This window comes from Danio rerio, chromosome 19, assembly GCF_052040795.2.
Source record: "Danio rerio strain M-AB ecotype USA chromosome 19, GRCz13ab, whole genome shotgun sequence".
Lineage (NCBI taxonomy): Eukaryota > Metazoa > Chordata > Actinopteri > Cypriniformes > Danionidae > Danio > Danio rerio.
Genome location: NC_141039.2, coordinates 43,158,650 through 43,180,127, shown reverse-complemented (window position 1 = coordinate 43,180,127; position 21,478 = coordinate 43,158,650). Strand labels below are relative to the sequence as shown.

Sequence of the window (21,478 nt, the reverse complement as noted above, 5' to 3'; positions counted from 1 at the left end):
AAGCTTAACGCAGGCTATTGACCTTATTCTTCACCTACGAGCCACTGGAATCTTTTTGGCTCAACTTCCGGTCTCTTTCACGTCTGACTTTAAGATGGTAAAAACAGGTTGTTATGCTGATTGACTGACATTTTCTTCTGAAGTTATTCTACTTTTTATGTATAGTCAGATGTTATTGAACGTATTTCTTTAACTGCTTTTCGATTGGTTAGAATTAACGTGTGGGAAAAGGCCAATGGAACTCTCGCAGGTAAACAAACACAAAATGTCGCCTTTTTACTTTGGAGGAACGACTGCGCTGGCTGATTGTATCCCTGGTTATAGTATACTAAATAGTTTGTGTACATCACTTTAGGCATATATACATTTCGAGAATAAAGCGTGGCTCCGGCTGGAATACAATGCTTTAATGCATTGCAAACAGTGAAGTCGCATTGCAAGTAACTTCAGGAGGAGGCGTGAATAATTTCTGCGACTTGGTCATCTTCCGGAAATATTACCAATGACCCATCAGGTCATGTTTTTCCCTCTCTCTATCTGTTTAAAATTGGTTGGTAAAGCGCTGTCAGTTATTTTTCCTCCACATCCCATAAGATGGGATAGCGCATCGGGCTACTACTTTTTGTGGTTGGGTCTGTTTTAGTTCAGATCATGTTCTCACCACAAACTAACCGCTCCATGGTTTATTTGAAAGCGTACTGAGACCAACTATTCAAGCAGGTCTTGGTCTGCTTTTTTGGTCCGCTTTTGGTGTGCACTCAAGTGCGATTGCTACTGTACTTTCACACTTGCCCAAATGAACCGCACCAAAAAGGAAAATGAACCGAACTAAATAAGACAGGTGTCAACAATCACAAAAAACAATCGCAGAATAAGGTCAATATGATATCAAACCAGTTTTAGCACAAACCATTTGACGTAGATTGTTATGGTAATGAATTAAGGACAATGGTGGTTGGGATGCGAGAATCAATCATTTACGCAATGACAATGCCACAGATCGCAGTTTAGGGTGTTTGTTTCATTTATTATTTTATGTCTGACCGACCATTAACAGTTAAGTAATATGATTAGAATGTAAAATTAATATCAAATGAATATCAGATCACAGAGCTATGTGAATGGAGGGAAAACTACTAGAAAAATATAGCGCTTTATTCGTTTACAATGGCACAGTGTTTTGTTTTTGGTAAAGTTGATTGTACACAAATAAATTAAAATGAATGAATGAATACACAAGCAAGACATCATTCATCATTTTCTTTCGGCTTAGTCCCTTATTTATAAGGGGTCGCCACAGCAGAATGAACCGCCAACAATTCTGGCATATATTTTATGCAGCAGATGACCTTTCAGCTGCAACCTAGTACTGGGAAACACCCATACTTTCTCATTCACACACACACACACACACACACACTTACATTAATCAATTTAGTTGACCCAATTCACCTATACAGAAGTCTGTGTGTGGGGGAAACTGGAGCACCCGAAGGAAACCAATGCCAACATGGGAAGAACATGCAAACCATGCACAGAAATGCCAACTAGCCAAGTCGGGACTCGAACCAGCGACTTTTATGCTGTGAAGCGACAGTGTATCATTTTAACCTATACATGTTGACTCTGCATTGTGATGATGTTTTACTAAAAAAACTATTGAAGTACAAAGCCACCTGTGTCCTACATATGAAATCATTTGTATGCGGAATATATATGTAGCTTACATTTCTGTAAAAAAAATGTATAATAGTTAAATAAAACAAGGTGTATCTGATGCTTTAGTCAATGTAACCTAGTTAATTTGCTTATTGTGCAGGATTTGAAGATCAGATTTATATCTGTTAAGCATATATGTGGACAAATATAATCCGCTTCTTAAGTGTGATGTCACGTGATAATAAACTGGTAATAACAAACGTTTACAAAGCACTGTAACACTTTTGTCACAGTGATCGCAATATATACAGCCATGCCTAATATTCGATGGCCAGAAAGTGATTGTTTTTTTTTTTTTTAGAAATTGTTCAAATATTGGTGTCTGAGATGCAGAGTCCAGAGAGTCATGTGTACATCATGATTTTGCATAGAATTTACTTTAATGTGAAATGACTATAAAGTGGTCCTAAAAGAATAATTTCTCAATTCAAACGTGTAGTGGCTTGGACCCGGGAACAGTATTTGATACGTCACCACATAACAAGCAGATAATAAAACGTTTACACCAAACAGATAGCTATGCATTAAGTGACCATTTGTGAACAGGCCCAATTAGATAGCTCCTTTAAATGTGGCCTTCATATGCATTTGTGGCTCCTCAGTGTTAAAATCATATTACTAGACATGCCCCTTAGTGTTGATTGGCTGTAAGTGACTGTAATGCCTAGTTCAGACTGCGTGATTTTAGCCCCGATTTTGGCTTGCCGACAGGTTTTGAGAAATCGCCGACAAATGCCTGAAATCACAGGTAAATCGCTGCTCGTGCACGTGAGTGATAATCACACAGTATGAACGATCAAAGACGCGATCTGAGAGAATCGCCGATGAGTCGCCGATGCCTGTGAGATATTTGGCGTGCTAAATATCTGGAGCTGTCGGCGATTCAAATTATGCCGTGTGAATTGAGTTTTGACTGAAAATAACATCAGCCATCGCCTACAGCCAATGAGAGAGCAGCTTTCACTTGTGTGTGTGTGCGTGTTTACCTGCTGCAGGCCAGCGGGAGGCTGGGGGAGAAGTTAAAAGCGCTCTTTTTCGGTTTATTTGGACCCACGAAATGGAGGAAAAACTAGTGGAGGTTTGACAGGACTCAGGAGCTACTGTGTCTGTTTGACGTTTCATACAGAAAGAAATTAGTTTATTATCAACTTAAGTTGAGGAGAAATGGCTAATTCCCTTTAAGCCCAGGTGAGCAAACATGTACATGTTCTACCCCATTAAAGGCTTCTTTCTCATTATGTAGTTAATAACAAAAGATATACTACATGTTTTTGGCTGTGAGACGTAGTTTGGACGAAGTTGTCGGCGATTCTCCCTATAGTTAAGTCATGCAATGTGAATGTCCATGTCGCCGAACCATCTTGCAGTGTAAACAAAGCAGCGACGAAACGCAAGCCCAGATAGTCATGCAGTGTGAAAACATCTGTGACACGACTACTTTTAAAATCATGCAGTCTGAACTCGGCATAAGTTTTTGGATATTGGTTAAACCAGGGATGGGCAAACTTGATCCTCGAGGGCCGGTGTCCCTGCAGAGTTTTGTTCCAACACTAGTCAAACACACCTGAACAAGCTAATCAGTGTCTTCAAGATCACTAGAAACCTATAAGCAGGTGTGTTTGATAAGAGATGGAGCTAAACTGTGTAGGACACCGGCCCTCCAGGACCGAGTTTGCCCATCACTGGGTTAAACACTGGGGTCAAAAGCATTTTTTAAGGATTCAGGAGGAGGTCGTTCCAAAACTGTAGAAAATTTGAAATTGATGTAAAACAAACCCTTATGATTGGCTAAGATTGACAATGAAATTTGAAAATGTGGTTCGACTGGTGTTTAAAAAAAAAAAAAAAAAGTTGTTTCATAGTAGACCTTTAAGTCAGTTGCTGGTTCCGCTTTCATAATGACATGATGAATGGCATTAAAGAAGTCAGCCAATGATTGAAAATAATTCAATAATTAAAAATCATATTTAACATTTGCATATTATTTAATAATACTATGGAAATGGAAATAAAAACTGAATGCACATTTATTTACACACATTAATCATAGTAGATAAACAAATTCAATGATTTGCTAAACAAAAATCTGCAGGCTGCTTAACAATTGTGGGTTTAACTATGACTTTCAGCTCAATAAAATACTAATTAGCTGCTTATTAATAGTTAGTTAGGCAGTAGTTGGGTTTGGGTATTGGATTAGGAATGCAGAATAAGATCATACGTTTCAGCGTTTCTTAAAAAATTGCTACGTAGACCTTTAAGTCAGTCACTGGTTCATTTAAAGATGTCAACCATGATTAATCAGGAAGCATTGCATAGTCTGACATCATACTTGCCCACATCAAGAATTTAGGAGTCAAATAATCAGACTGTCACAACAGAGAAAGATATTGTGTCAATTTTTGCTCTTATTGTGCAAGTCTTCAAGAATCAAGTCTACTTACATAAACTCTACATATTTCCACATCGCAAAGCAATCTAATAGGCTTATGTGAGTTTTAATAGCATGAAATACTAGGACATTAAGTTGGAGCAAAAAAGAAAGGGAGTTTAATGTCATATTATAACACAGGATTAAAGCTGAAGACCGTCAGCACTTCTGTTTACTGGGATTCTTCTGTTTAATGTCGTAACCTTGCGCAGTACATTTAATCACAGCATAGATGCGAAATGAGCAGTGTTTCAAAAGACACTAGAGGCCGTGCACCCCCACATATTTTGAGACTAGAGTAAATGTCAGAAGACTGGACGTTTCGGATAAGAATGGCGTGTAAGTGCCTTATCAGAGGTTGCCAGGGTTGGAAAAACAGACGATCTGGATTTACGCCAGTGTTCTGCAAGATGGATTTGTTTCAGCCACGTTGTGAAAGCTGAGATTCGATGAGAGAGACGTTGTTATGGGAACAAGCAAAACTTTCAAGTGAGGACTCAAAATACATTCAATCATGCAAACCTAACATTGTGTGGTGTGTATGCACATATCAGCGTTGAAGGCTTATGATGATATCAGAGAGAGACTGGGGCTAGATTTGATGAAATCTGGGTTCTCAGCAACTATAAGGTTTTGAATGTTCAAAAGCAGAAGGTTTCAGACTCACAATATCAGTCTGATTTTGGTACAATCCATTCAACAGTGTTCTGGTGATTCATAAACAGCAATTGCCTTTGGAAGGAAAACAACAGCAATTCTTAATCTTATTTTGGATGTCAAGTTTAAACTGAAAACTATGTGATCTGATGAAACTTGAAAAATAAGTCATTCAAGGTTGTGGGAAACAACTTTCCAGGCCCTAAAACAGCTTTTTCAGCAAATAATAGAAAGTGATAACTGCTTTAAATCAGGAAAATCATCCCTATTTCTGTTTTTAATATATATTATATGCAGTTTTAATCATGTTTAACAAGTTTAAAGTGAAAACTAAGTGATCTGAAGAAGTTCAAAAAAAATTGTCATTCTGCTTTGCGGGAAACAGCTTTTCAGGCCCTAAAGCAGCTTTTTTTCAGGACAAAAATAGCAAAAAACAAAGTGATAACTGCTTTAAACCATGAAAATAAGCAGTCCTTCTGTTTTAAAAAAAAGATTGTATGCAGTTTTAAACATATTTACGTTTAAAGTGAAAACTAAGTATCTGATGAACTTTGAAAAAGAAGTCATTTTGCGTAGCGGGAAACAACTTTTCAAGCCCTGAAACAGCTTTTTCAGGCCAAAAGTAGCAAAGAACAGAAAGTAAAAACTGCTTTAAACCATGAAATTCATCAATCTTTCTGTTTTAAACAAAGATTATATGCAGTTTTAAACATGTTTAACAAGTTTAAAGTGAAAACCAAGTGAACAGAATTAGTTTGAAAAGGTTGTCATTCTGCATTGGAGGAAACAGCTTTTCAGGCCCTAAAACAGCTTTTTAAACGGGCCAAAAGTAGCAAAGAACAGAAAGTATTTGCTGCTTCGAGCCATGAAAATCATCATTCTTTCTGTTTTAAAAAAGTTAAACACAGTTTTAAAGTTGTGTAAGTTTACAGTGAAAACCAAGTGATCTGAAGAAGTTCAAAAAGTTTTTATTCTGTGGTGCAGGAAACAGCTTTTCAGGCCCTAAAACAGCTTTTTTTTCCAGGCCAAAAATAGCAAAAAACAAAGTGATAACTGCTTTAAACCATGAAAATAAGCAGTCCTTCTGTTTTAAAAAAGATTTTATGCAGTTTTAAACATGTTTACATTTAAAGTAAAAACTAAGTATCTGATGAACTTTGAAAAAGAAGTCATACTGCGTAGCGGGAAACAACTTTTCAAGCCCTAAAACAGCTTTTTCAGGCCAAAAGTATCAAAGAACAGAAAGTAAAAACTGCTTTAAACCATGGAAATCATCACTATGTCTGTTTTAAACAAATATTATATGCCGTTTTAAACATGTTTAACAAGTTTAAAGTGAAAACCAAGTGATCTGAAGAAGTTTGAAAAAGTTTTCATTCTGCATTGCAGTCAGCAAAGAACAGAAAGTGATAAAAAACATATGTGCATGAGGTCACCATTTTTCTCAAAATATATATATTTATTTAATGAGAAAAAAATTGTATCATTGGCAAAAAATAAAAACAATTAAACAAATAAATGAATAAACCTTAAATTCCTTTGCATTGTCACGTTTGAATGAAAATATATCTAAATTTTCTAAGAGCTTTTAATGTGTGGAATAATACAAGTTGGAAAACGAGCCCTACTTGTTTATTAATCTACATCAATATTTTCATGTGCAGTAACCATGGAAAATTCAAAAAACAGAAAAACCTTTTCTGCAGCGAGAATAATAATAGATATGTCTGTACAGAAATCAACTTCCAAAATAAACCTAAGAAATATTCACCCTACATCTTCATATCCTTAAAAAAACTATATACAGTACTACCCTTCACCTTAAAAATGTGCCGCTTTCTCTAAATGTGAAATGGGAAATTTGTAGTCACTAATGATGTCGGATTCTGAATATAAAAATAGCTTTGCAAAAACCTCCCAAATCTCGAGAGCGAGCGAGTGGAGGAGCGATGAAAAATAGAAAAAGCCTTCAGCAGTTGAGTCACAATTCACCTGAACAGATTCAGCGTTATTGTTTAGAGATTTGCTGGTGTATCTGTGCTGCTTATATCAAATGAGGTGAGGCTACGCTCCGAGTACTAATCTTCTCTCTAAGAAGATGCTGTAAATCCTAATGCACAAGTGTCAGCAGTTCTTAATGCAAGTGCTGCTCTCCTCTGACCCACACATTTATAAAGCCCGCTTTAAGATTCCCCCAGAGCCTTCAGCCATCGAGCAATAATACTTTGAAGTTAATTACTAAAACTTTTACTATAATAGATGAATCACAACATGATCAGGGAGTTATCTGCATGTCATTTATACATTAAACAAGCTACTGTTTGGATCTTACATTTGGATTTGGAAGTCTTGATGTTACATAATTGGACCACAAAATCAGTCTTAAGGTTTTTTTTATTTTAATTTTAACTTGTTTTTTATTTAAATTAGGTGGGCTTAACTAATATGTACTTACACTGAAATTAATCATTTGTTACAATGTACTTATTGTGTAAATACCTGCGTTTACATTGTACTTGTGATTAATTAAATTGCTGTATATAATTACATCTGTAATTAATTTCTTTATTTGCACTTGCAATTACACTGTTGACCATCCCTTACACCTTAAGCCACCCTTAAAACTACCCATACCATCCACCATGTCGAAAACCATACACACATCCCACCACAAGTGCACCAATCACAGTAAGTGCTCTTAAGTACATAGTAATTAAGGCCACCTAATATATACAGTTGAAATCAGAATTATTAGCCCCCCTGAATTATTAGACCGCTTGTTTATTTTTTCCCCAATTTCTGTTTAACAGAGAGAAGATTTTTTCAACAGATTTCTAAACATTAAAGTTTTAATAACTTATCTCTAATAATGGATTTATTTTCTCTTTACCATGATAACAGTAAATAATATTTGACTAGATATGTTTCAAGACACTTCTATACATCTTAAAGTGACATTTAAAGGCTTAACTAGGTTAATTAGGTTAACTAGGCAGGTTAGGGTAAATAGGCGAGTTATATAATGATGGTTTGTTCTGTAGACTATCGAGAAAAAATATAGCTTAAAGGGGCTAATAATTTTGTCCCTAAAATGGTGTTTAAAAAATTAAAAACTGCTTTTATTGTAGCTGAAATAAAACAAATAAGACTTTTTCCAGAAGAAAAAAATATTATCAGACATACTGTGAACATTTCCTGAATCTGTTCAACATCATTTGGAAAATATTTTTAAAAAGAAGAAAAAAATGTGAAGGGGGCTAATAATTCTGACTTCAACTGTATATATGTAGTTTAATATTAACACCTTGTTTATATGTTATATTAGATTTAATATATTATATAGATAAAAGATATGAAAGCTGAATAAACAAGCATTCCATTGATGTATGGTTTGTTTAATTTGTCAATATTTGGGTGGCATAAAACTATTTGAACATCTGGAATCGGAAGGTTCAGAAAAATTGAGGAAAGTCCCCGTTAAATTTGTTCAAATGACGTGTTTAGCAATGCACATTACTAATCAAAAGATGAGTTTTGATATATGTACAGTACACAATTTACAGCATGATTAAAAAAATCATATAACTAGATCTTTACTTAATATTCTAGTGATATTTTGGCATAAAAGAAAAACTCATATGACTTCTTCAAAGTATTTTTGGTCATTGCAAGAATATACCAGTGCAACACAGTGCAACAAATGCATACAAGAAAGCTATATGAGTGTCCACAGATTTATTTCCAATGCATGTTTTTTTGCAAACACACTATTTGTTTAGTTCTCCTACTCCACTTTTCATGCAGTGAGAGTCAACAGAAGCCCTTTGAATCATGTTGTGCATTGATATATTAATATTGGTGGAAATCTAGTTCGTGTTACATGGTGTTTTCCACTGTTTTTGTAATTGCTTCTTGCAGCCATGTTGTCTCTTTCTCATGAATCCATCTGCGCTCGCATAACAACTCAACTGAGCTTTTCCTCTGCTTCTCTCAATACTTACAACTGCAATTCTGTCAGTACAGAATTAGTCAAAATGTTGCTGTTTGTGCTTGAACTGCACATTTTCCTCTGAAACAGCACTTTTTCTTTAACAAAAGTCTTATGCAGCTAGTCGTATTCACGGTGGATTCATTATGATGAATCAACTTATTCTTGATCTTGTGATAGATGAAAACATATTTTAAGGTTCATAAACTGCTTGTTCTGGAAAAATATTTAAAATCGGAAAAATATGACAGCTCAAACTGCCTATATAGCACCTGCAGCTCTGCATACAGCAACTTTCAGAAGGATCGCAGTTTTAAGAGAGATGACGTTTTAGAGGGCCCAAATGTAAGAATTTTCATGTACTAAAGGAGTAGTTGGATGGCACAGTTAGCACTGGTTAGCACTGTCACTTAACAGCAAAAAGGTCGCTGGTTTGAGTCCAAGCTGCGCCAGCTGGGATTTCTGTGTGGAGTTTGCATGTTCTCCCCATGTTCGCGTGGGTTTCCTCCGGGTTCTCTGGTTTCCCCAATCACTATAGGGGAATTAGGTGAACAAAATCGGCCATAGTATACAAGTGTGTGTGTATGTGAATGGGTGTGTATGGGTGTTTCCTAGCACTGGGTTGCGGCTGAAAGGGCATCCACTCAGTAAAACATATTTGCCGGACTAGTTGGTGGTTCATTCCGCTGTGTTAACCTTTGATAAATTAAAGACTAAGCCAAAAAAAATTGATTGAATAAATGAATAAAGGATTAGAACACATCATGTTCAACCTGCCCTTGATCTACAACCTGTATGAGTTTTTCTGTTGAACACAAAGACATTTTGAAAAATGTTGATGGGCACCATTGACTTCAATAGAAGGGGAAAATATTCTGGAAGTCAACGGTGACCTCAGTCTGAAATTGAAATACTCCTTTAAAGGACAATTCACCCAATTTCATCATCATTTAAGCACCATTGACTTGTCTCAAACTTTTGATAGTTTCTTTCTTAAGAAGATATACATAAAACATAAAAGAAGATATTTTGAAGAATGTTGGAAACCTCTAACCACTGACTTCCATAGTATTTGTTTTTCCTACTATGGAAGTTTTTATTATCTTCAGGTATCTACTTTTGTGTTTAACATAAGAAAGAAACTCATACAGGTTTGGAACCAAGATTTTTATTTGAAGAATCGGAGACAATTTTGCTGTGAAAATCTAAAGTACGCACACAAACCAAAAACCTCTCTTCCATTTTTTGACATGTAAAACAAATGCTTATAATGCTTTTTACAATGCTTATGAAGCTGTTCTGTTCTATAATGTCATGAAAAGAAATCAAACTTAAGCCTCACGTAGTCGGATCAACAGTATATGGTTTTAAATATACTTCATAATCAAATTAAACTATATTGGTGTCTATTTAATCACTTCATTTGCTGACTTGAATTGATATCAGTGACATGCATCATTTTTGTTGCATTTATTATGTCATTCAGAGGAATTTGCATATTTAAATATGCATTTAAATATTTTACGTTTCTAACATGTAGCCTATTTGAAGTCATTTATTAAGGTAAATCTAAAGTAGCGAACATCCACTTACCCACAGGTTTGTTGACTCCCAGGAATCCTGCACTGCCCAGAATTTTGAAGATCTTATGAGCAGGAAACAGTCCTTCTTCCTCCCATTTGTCTACATGGGGGTTGATCTCTTGATCGATAATCTGTAAAACATTCAAAACGTAGTCAGAACACCCTTACAGCCTCTGTGAAAATAAAATGACAATAAATCTTGGTGGAATATCATTAAATCATTTTTTATTAACTAATTCTAACAAGCACAACTTTGAATTTTAATTACTGTACGCTTTAGTTAATGTTGGACTATGATTATTTAATGCTTTATAAGATTATTCATACTTAATATTGGTAAATACCTTAACCACTATTCTAAAGTGTTACTGCATTTATTTAAAAATAAAACAACATACTTATTCAGGCCTGTGTTTTAAAATGTATTAAAGAATGTGATCACACTAATTTATTTGCATTTTTTAAAATAAATGATATTGATAAATTTATCATTAAATGATAAATAAATACATAAATTAAAAAAATTTTTTTTAAAAGAATAAATTGCAGTACAGGATAAAAAAAAAAAATATATATATATATATATATATACACACACACACACACACACACACACACACAAACACACACACATACAGTTGAAGTCAGAATTATTAGCCCCCTTGTTTATTTTTTCCCCAATTTCTATTTAACGGAGAGGAAATTCTTTCAACACGTTTCTAAACATTAAAGTTTTAATAACTCATTTCTAATAAATGATTTATTTTATCTTTGCCATGATGACAGTAAACAATATTTTACTAGATATTTATCAAGATACTTCTATACAGCTTAAAGTGACATTTAAAGGCTTAACTAGGTTAATTAGGTTAACTAGGCAGGTTAGGGTAATTAGGCAAGTTGTTGTATAAAGATGGTTTGTTCTATGGACTTTTGAAAAAAAAAATTGCCTAAAGGCGCTAATAATTTTGTCCTTAAAATGGTTTAAAAAAAATTAAAACTGCTTTTATTCTAGCTAAAATAAAACAAATAAGACTTTCTCCAGAAGAAAAAAATATTATCAGACATACTGTGAAGATTTCCTTGTTCTGTTAAACATCATATGGGAAATTTTTTTAAAAGAAAGCAAAATTCATATATATATATTTGACCATGTCTCACAAAGCTAACTGTAGAAGTCAAAGAAATCACATAACATTTCTGAAAGACATGTATCCAAGCAATTAGCTGTGTGATTTGAATGCGGTTTGCATACATGACCCATACTAGACCCTGAAAAAATGGTTCCTTTGATTTAACCGATTTTTAAGGTAAGTGGTTGCAAACAATTTATATGGATTGAATGTAAAGAAACAAATTAAGTTGAACATTACTACATTTTCTTTGTTTAAACTCAGCCTATATAAATTGTATAAAACCACGTACCTTGATTTATTTAGTAAATTCAATGAATCATTTTTTTCAGTAAAGTCATTTACTCATCACTTCCCGCCCTCTATATATATATATATACATAAAAGTGGCAAAAAGCCCAAAATTATTAAAAGACTTTAAGTGCCGTAAAGAGTACAACACCATCATAATAGGATGCTTCCTTGAAAGTGGGACCGAGCCACTAGACTTCCTTCTGAGTCACTTCAAGACGCCTGTATGCTGCAATAACCCATCATTGTGAAATATAATGAGCATCTGCAATCCAGCCGACATCTGAACCCGACAGACACAGCCTGAAATATACTCCTGACTGCATAAACTAAACATCCATTATCATTTTCAAGCTTAGTTGGGAAGACAAAGCTGAGTGAGTCAACGTTTTTAACCAGAAACTGAACAAGCTAATAAGAGAGACGGCATGATAAATCAGATTATGATTTTATTCATTCATTCATTTTCCTCCGGCTTAGTCCCTTATTTATCAGTGGGTCGCAAAAGCAGAATGAACCGCCAACTTATCCAGCATAAGTTTTACGTAGAGGATGCCCTCAGCTGCGACCCAGTACTGGGAAAAAAACACAAACACTCTCACGTTCAAACTCATTCCTTCATTCATTTTCTTTTTGGCTTAGTCCCTTTATTAATCAGGGGTCGCCACAACGGAATGAAACGCCAACTAATCCAGCACGTTTTACGCAGCGGATGGCCTTCCAGGCAGAACCCAACACTGGGAAACACCCATACAATCTTGCATTCACTCATTCACTACAGCCAATTTAGTTCTAATTCACCTATAGCGCATGTCTTTGGACTGTGGGGAAACTGAAGCACCAGGAGGAAACCCAAATAAAAATACAACCTTGGTGTACATGAAACTTTCAAAAACCTTACCAAACCCAAATATTTAAATTGTAGCGTATAATTCATTAATAAGTTAAGTCATAAACAAACAAAAGAAAAATCCTTATCTTTGCTTATCAGCACTGAGTATTGTTGCTGACCATGTCCATCCCTTTATGACCACAGTGTACCCATCTTCTGATGGCTACTTCCAGCAGGATAACGCACCTGTCATAAAGCACAAATACCCCAGACTGGTTTCCTGAACATTTCACTGTACTCAAATGGCCTTCACAGTAACCAGTGCTAAATCCAATAGAGCACCTTTGGGATGAGGTGGAACAGGAGATTCGCATCATGGATGTGCAGCCAACAAATCTGCAGCAACTGATGCTTTCTTGCCAATACGAACCCGAATCTACGAGGAATATTTCCAGTACCTTGTTAAATCTATGCCATGAAGGATTAAGGCAGTTCTGAAAGCAAAACTAATAAGGTGTACCTAATAAAGAGGCCAGAGAGTGTATACAGCAAGATAAATGATGTTCTAAATGTAAATACGGTATTTTTACTGTAATTGATTTACAGTAAGTTACTGGCAAACTGCTGCCAGTAATTTAGTGCAGACTCTACAGAAAATTAACAGTGTGCATTCCTGGTCATCCAGGCTACACACAACATAAAGGTTTATATGTTTGGTTGAACTTTAAAATTAAAAATAGATGTAACAGAAGCCAGCCAATTAAAAGTCATCAGACCTTGTAATACTCATTGCCTGTGCCATTCAGTGTCTGATCACACGAACACTGTGTTGCTTTAACGAGGGAGTCAAAGTAAAGCAAAGCAATTCATTAAAATCTACTTACACAAATGAAGCAGAAACAAAAAGAGCTAAATGCTCATCTCCCCCCAATAATGCATTATGTGGACAATAAAACTAAGTTGATTCAAGCGTGATGAGCCAATCATTTTAATTCAATTAAGGCGATAAAGTTCTCCATCTGTGGAAACGACTGCTCTCTGTCATGCTTGTACGTTTAATGGATTCAGATTGAGCCAAACGGTTTTAGTATGAGCTGTGAAAAGTTAGAAAAATACTGCAGAGGGATGAGCAGCACATTTCCCTTGAAAACACGCAGACGTGCAGCTTCTCTAGCCAAACAAAACGTCCCGACTTAAAATCTGTGCGCAAAACAAACATCGCTTAAAAAAAACGAAAGGAAGCAAGAGGTCAATAGTGTGAGCTATAACAATCTCAGCATGAAGAAAAACCTTAAAAACTGGCAGAGAACATTTACCGGAAGAGTCAGTGTGGATAGCTTTACTCAAAACCCCCAGAAGACTGTGACTGGATAATACGCGCAGAAAGGAAGGGTGCTCCGCCCTATCCGAACCTGCAGTACAAGGTTTTTAATTCTAAATCAAGGCTGGAAACATTCCTCAATTCTCGAAGCTCAGAAATCAGAGCAATAGGGTTTGTCAACACTTCATGCACCCAGAAGACATGACTATTGAATTAATGTGAATAATACGGCAGGGTGATGTTTCCGGGAAGTGCTAACCCCAATTTCATTGTGAACATTTTAGATGTTTTAATCATACTATGGTTAATCCAATCTTATCTGGACATCATGTTAGTGTTACTTAAGAATAATAATGTGAAGAATTTCTTCACCTCGAGTCATGCACTGACCTTCAGGAGGCCTCAACACTGAGTAAATGTTAAATACAAAGGTGCAAACTGAACTCGCGCCTGCGTTTTCCTCTTTTCAGCTCTACCCCACCATAGCTCAAAATTACAATTAAAATAGTGATGTTGTGAAAAGTCATTAGAAAAAGTTAGTTAAATTTATCATGTTAATACATGTAAAAATATTACTTACTCTTAATAATTTAAAGCTGGATTTCAGCATCTTTACTCTATTCTGATGCTCTATTGCAGACTGGGGCCTATAGTAACCTTTGATTTGGTCCACCATCCCATCTGAGAAGAGATGGAGAATGATGACCTGCCGTCTGACAGACACCAGATTTAAACATGACCTATTGTTTGTTTTTTTTATTGCTGAGCCACTAAAAAAAGCTAAATGAAATTAAATGTTTCATAAAATTTTGTTAACTAATCAGATTTAAGGGCGAGACAGTGGCGCAGTAGGTAGTGCTGTCGCCTCACAGCTAGAAGGTCGCTGGTTCGAACCTCGGCTCAGTTGGCGTTTCTGTGTGGAGTTTGCATGTTCTCCCTGCCTTCGCGTGGGTTTCCTCCGGGTGCTCCGGTTTCCCCCACAGTCCTAAGACATGACGTGAATTGGGTAGACTAAATTGTCCGTAGTGTATGAATGTGTGTGGATGTTTCCCAGAGATGGGAAGGGCATCCGCTGCGTAAAAACTTGCTGGATAAGTTGGCAGTTCATTCCGCTGTGGCGACCCCAGATTAATAAAGTGACTAAGCCGACAAAAAAATGAATGAATGAATGATAATCAGATTTAAAATACTGTCACTCGAGCAAATCAAGGCAGGTTCAGTTTGACTAGTGTTATCCACATTAAACTCCCTTGTGTTATAAATGAAAATGTTGATGTTTTTACTGTAAATTCATGATTAAATTAAATTAAACTGCATTAGTCAGTACTGTTTAAAGCAGTGGTCACCAAACTTGTTCCAGGAGGGCCGGTGTCCTGCAGATTTTAGCTCCAACCCTAATCAAACACACCTGAACAAGCTAATCAAGATCTTACTAGGTATACTTGAAACATCCAGGCAGGTGTTTTGAGGTAAGTTGGAGCTAAATCCTGCAGGGACACCGGCCCTCCAGGACCAGGATTGGTGACCCCTGGTTTAAAGTAATGTTCTCTATTTATTTTTAAATATTAGGAAATACATTTGGAGATTACTCAGGGAAACTTTAATGTAAAGCAGTTTGGTATATTTAAAGTTCTTAATCAAGTTTGGATTTGGCCCTTCATCAGAAAAAGTTTGGGCCCCCTTCCTCAATTGTGTTCAATTATTATTGATTCCCATTCATTAATCATGGTTGTTATTACAGTAGCATATCTTTTTGTACAATTTACCTTTCAGGACTGTTAATGAAAACAACAACATTTATTTGAAATAAATGATTTTGTGACATTAAATGGTTTTTAATGTCAGTTTGTGCCTATTTAATTTGTTTAAATAGTAATAATTATATTTAATGTTGTTGATAATACCATTAACATACTGTTGCCACTGGGTTGCTTGGTTTTGGGATTGTGGAGCTGTGCATTGATGGATTTGCTCCTCTGCTCAGTGTTTGGACTTTCAGCAGTGAAAATAAAACCACACTGAACTGAACTAAACTGAACTTTAACTCTGAAAACTGGACTGACACAGTTTCAATTTACTACAACTTCTATGTTAAGCTGCTGTGACGCAATCTACATCGTAAAAGCGCTATCGAAATAAAGATGATTTGATAACTGTTAAGTAATATTTATTTTAAAATGTCACATATATTATTAAGTTTACTATAAACTGTAAATAAATCTGTTAATTAACAGTTTTCTTTTTTTGTGATTTACAAGTTGTGAAAATTCAGCTCTACTCTTTAACAAAGTGACTTTCATTGACATTTTAGTGGTTTCAAACAATGTAATGTAAAAAAAATAATATATAGAGAAATATGTCAGTAAAACAACTGAAAATGTACTGGCAGTTTAATACAAGGTTTTAAAAGCGTCATATACAACACCAAACCAGACAATACATCGCTTTAAACTATTTAAAACATTAATAAAACTTACTTTTACAAACTTTTCAAGGTTAAAAGTTATTGAGAGAAAGATCAAGGTCCCGTTATGCAATTCAAAAGCATAAATAAATGGGGAAATATAAAAACATGAACACGTAAAACTGCTAATTCACAGACATTTGTTTTGTTTTTAAAATATGAAAAAATGTAAAGCAGCACAACTGTTTTATCATTAATAATAATCAGAAATGTGTTTGATCATCAAATCATTAAGCTACAATGATTTCTCAGTGACTGATTACATGAAGATCAGTAATCGGATTATTTGCCTTAATCTAATTAAGACAATAATATGATTAAGATGTTTATATGAGTTGCTTTTTTTTTGTTTCTTTTATGATCCTGTTTTACATGTTATAGCACATAGTTTAGTTGCGTCTCCACGCCATTCACATTTTCTCTATGTTTCTTGTAATTCAGAGTGTTTCATTTTTAGTTTGTCAATTTTTACCTGCAGTTTGGCACTTTCACTTTCATTTAGGAACATTTCATGTGACAAACCAGATATTGGATGGGAGTATGAACTGCTGGATGACTGTTGTTTTAATGGAATATGATACCACATGCCGTATGGAGAAAAAAAACTCCACATTTAGCAATGCAGGTGTCTGTGGTCCTTCACTCACTCAGTAGGTGTAGAGAATAGTGTCAAACAGCTGTGTGTTTATGGAATATCCTGTCACAAAATGCGGCAAAAATTCTACACGATTGACTGTAATAGTTTGATTAAGTTGTTTACGTCTGTGTACTGCACTTCAATAATTCTTCTAAAATCTGCATACTCCACGTGTCTTAATCCGATTCCTGTTTAGTTCGATTATGACCTTTATCAGATTAAATTAATCAAAAATCGCTGTTTACATGGTGAACTCTAAATCAGAGTATTGTTCTAATAGTATTAAAATCAGATTATTGGTGTCCATGTAAACATACTCAGTGACTAAGGAAAGACTGGCGTAAAGAAAAATCATAAAAATAAATTTCAATTTATTTATTGTTTTATTACACTTATTTTATATTAAATACAAATGTATTAATTTATTATGAAAATTATTCCACAATTTTACTGTTTATTATTGCTTTTGTTAATACTGGTCTAATAAACCTCCTTGGTGAACAGAAAATACTTCTTACACTTTTGTATTAATGTTTTTAAACTGACTGTCAGCGTATCAGAAGATTACACACTTCTAAGTCAAGGACTTTTATAAAGTGTTTTCAATGTTTCTCTGTCTCTGGTGAGTTCTTTTAATAAACTCTGTCCCTGAGCTTTACGCTACGGCATTGTTCTCATTATCCGTTGCTTTTTCTGTTTTCCACTTATATCCTTTCTCACACCAGCCTATTCCGATTCTCTTCAAGCCGCCGGGAATTGGAGAAAGAAACTTCCTTCCCAAGCCCTGCAACCCTTCCTAGTCTAGACAGCAGATAGAGAAGTATAATTATGCAGACTTTCACTCAATTCAATCTTATTAAAGCTAATATGATGAAGCGTTCATCACATGCCTTAGAGATGCTAAAGACATTTGACGGAAACAACTTTTGTCAACTTTGTTAAGAAACACCTTGAACTGGCTAACAAAAAAGATTAGCTATTAGTAAATTTGAGGAGGAGACTGGACTGGAAATAACGTCTCATAACAGATCCTAATACGTAATTTATGCTCAATGTATGCTTTTTTATACCAAAAATAGACACATTATTATTAATAACACTTATTAATATAATAATACATGGATTACTTTTTACAATAATACATGTGTTATTAATAATAATGTGTCTATGGTTTTTACAAGCGTTTCATGAGATTTACACCATTTATTTATTTTTACCAAATTTAATTATTATTATTATTTTTACATTTGATCTGTTAGGTATAAATGTGTCAAATACTTTGTGCTGAATTATCTATATAGTAATATTAATGTCAAGAAACTATTTGCACAATATATTTATTCTTTTTCGCATCTTTAACAAATCATTTAATTGACTTTTAAAAATCTGAATGTGAATGTTTACGCAAGTACAATTATTAAAATAAAACTGATTTTCTTGTAATATTGACAATTTTATTTTTTCTTTAATAAATATGTATGTTTCTTTAATTTAGGTTGTTTTTAAGTGTTCATGAGTTGTAAAAGTAAAAACAACAACATTAAATTACGTTGATTAAAATGGGGTTACACTGCTATGGCTCTCATTGAAAATGAATGACTTCTGGCTACTTTGACGCTTTTATGATGCTCTCGCTAACTTCAGTGTGAACGCACAGTTTCAGCCGTCATATGTGGGCGTGGTCAGCTCAGAATACATTTTCAATTTAACATTGGCTTTCATTCGTCGCGATGTATGAACTGAAAATAAATTTATTTTCATTGGTATTCTGCAGCAAAAATGTGCACATATGGTCTTGGAAGATGCTAACTGAAATACACACTGCTATTTAACATATTGCATTATTGTTTTGCATATTACATTTCGATTGAATTTTGCTACAAACATCCCTTGGTGTTATGCTGAAAATGTAATCCTGCGTTTCCTAGACGTGAGTGTAAATGCATGTAGGATAAATAACATTTAAAGGATAATTTTGCCACAATTTCTGCTTCTACATTACACACATCAAATTAATTTTGTGTATTAAATTCTCAGTTTCATTTTACAACTTATAAAGCATTATGATGTGGATACAATTTATATATTAAAACTGTGTTAGGAAATGAGAAATGCAAATGATATTTTTTAATTTTCATTTTGATTTTGCACCAACCATTGCACATATGTCTTAGAAAATGCTAATTGAAATACAGAAAGACGTTGCCATTTAACTTATTGCATTGCCATTTTGCATATTTCGAAATGGCTTTTGCTACTCGTATGCCTCCATACACTGCTAAATCTCAAATTGTAAATTCTGATGATTTTCAGATTGATATATTCATAAGATTTCTCATCAAAATAGAGCAATATATTGTTTTGTATTTTGAATTTTCAATCTTTAACAGGTTTTACTTAATAAAAAATGAATACATGCAGTAATAACATGGTCATAATGCAGTAATAACAGCTCACACTAACAAAAATGTTTACATTTTTACATTCACTACTAGTTAGGGGTGTAACGATACACCAAAGGCACGGTTCGGTTTGGTTCACGGTTTTGGAGCCACGGTTTGGTTCGGTTCGGTTTCTGTTTGCTGTGGGGTTAGGGTTGATGTCATCTTTTCAGCAATGCTAAGGAACAATAGATTCACTTTATAACAAGAACATCTAAACTTTTTCTTTACTAATTTTGCCATCATATTTTTAGTACAGTCAGACTACCTGAGTAAACAACAACAAAAAATACCTCCAATATAGACTAGTCAAAAAAAAAACAATTATCTTTAGTGCAGCCATCTTAACTAAGTAAACTAAAATTAAATAAATAACTGCAGTGTAGACTTAATACGAACTGGCTGATTAGAACCTGGTTTTTGTTAAAAATATTTAGTTATTAACTTTTTTTTAATAAAATAGCAATTATTCAGGTCCAAACAGATTTAAAAAAAAAGTGAAAATAGTATAAAGCTGACAGCAGGCCGGTTTAAGCGTCACGTGACAATCTGAACTTCCTGAAAGCGTCAAAACAAAGCGGTATTTTTACAGTTTGTATGGTTTGAGTCTTCATATCAAACACCTGCATAAAATACTTGAAATATGTCCGACACTGACAATAAAATCGGAAGTAAATCATCCATATAACCCACCTCAGAAGCTAGCAGCTGTGTAGACACAGTAAATGACCTCTTACCCACATTCACTCGCTGAAAGACACGACCTGCGCATTCGTGTAAGTTATATTCACACAGCAAACAAACAACATTCACGTCGACGGATAGTTACACGTTAATTGACTGACATACAGCACGCGGGCATATCTACCTTTCTCAAAGACGCCTTTAATGCAAAATGTTCCTCTGTGTAGAGAATATGGTCGATATTTTCGGCCGAAACTGATGCTTTCGGATTGGAGGAGGCTTTTTCTGACAACTGCCGCTTGTTGCAGACAACACTTGTTTTGAGTAAATTACGATTCGCAGTCAAACTGAGCCTCAAGATCTTTGCGCGAAGAGCCATTCTTGCAAACTGTACACAAAAGTGTTGACTTGCGCATGCGCATTAGACACCCCGCGCTGAACTCAAAGTCAAATGTGCTGTTTACTAGGCTGTTTTCAAGTCCCCTAAAAATGATGACCCCCATTTTAAGACCCCATCCTAAAATGTAAAAAAAACTTTCACGGACAAAGAGTGTGAAATGTATAGTTATTTATAAAATATTTAGCTTCTTTAAGGTTAGATAATTGCACTATTATAATACTGCATTTATACATTATTAGTTACAATTTTGTTTGATTATATCAAAGCTGAATAATTCCGATGAATCCGAAATCATTCAGGGCTGCGTTTCCCGATAACGATTGATCTTAGCACTTAAGAGCGTTTTCTACGAGTCATTTTGCGAACGTTCGTTATTGTTTCACGTGCGTTTCCCAAAAATGCACTTAACACAATTGCACGTAGCCCAGCTTTAAGTGCAACTTAGGAGTCGCTATCCGTTTGTTAAGTGCTGAAATGTCACGCTATAGAATGGCTCGTTATTGTTGCACATGTTATAGCAATCCATATAATTCTTCTTCTACTTGTGTGAATGTATATTCAACTCGAATAACATAAAAAAATATATTTTTGAGCCAGTTTAAAAACATAAATTAACTGGAAATGTCGTACTGTAAAAACACTGTCTTGCTCCAATCTCGCATAAAACTAATTCTAACAGTCCTTGCCGGAAATGACATCAGCATCATTTTCGATATTTATATGAAACCTTAATTAAGTAGAATTATTTATCAATTTCTTTATCAAAAATTGCTTATCTCACATCAAAATAAATAAATAAGTAAATAAATAAATAAATAAATAAGCTCTTACATTTATTTTTGAAAAGTTTAGCCTAATTATTAATTATTATTATTTGTATATTGAATTGTGTAATGT

General features: G+C 34.6%; 1 protein-coding gene and 1 long non-coding RNA gene across 3 annotated transcripts in view; one reads left to right on the top strand and one right to left on the bottom strand.

Annotated features, from left to right (window-relative positions):
* zgc:85777 overlaps window positions 1–20,599 on the bottom strand; it is a 36,725-nt gene extending 16,126 nt beyond the window's left edge. Inside the window, exons 1-2 of one of the 2 annotated variants that reach the window (XR_015515839.1) lie at window positions 20,366–20,599; window positions 10,389–10,509 (exon numbers count right to left, since the gene is read on the bottom strand). Coding sequence is in view for 1 of the 2 variants with exons in the window: in NM_212935.1 (NP_998100.1) it covers window positions 10,389–10,509; window positions 20,366–20,560 (316 nt within the window). In the remaining variant the exon portion in view is untranslated. The remainder of the gene's footprint in view (window positions 1–10,388; window positions 10,510–20,365) is intronic. The other variant, NM_212935.1, reaches the window with a different exon arrangement.
* LOC147832640 (uncharacterized) lies at window positions 12,213–17,717 on the top strand. Its single transcript, XR_015517195.1, has 3 exons — window positions 12,213–14,766; window positions 15,157–15,293; window positions 15,495–17,717. It is a non-coding gene; the product is annotated as an uncharacterized LOC147832640 (long non-coding RNA).
* Window positions 20,600–21,478: the final 879 nt, after the last annotated feature.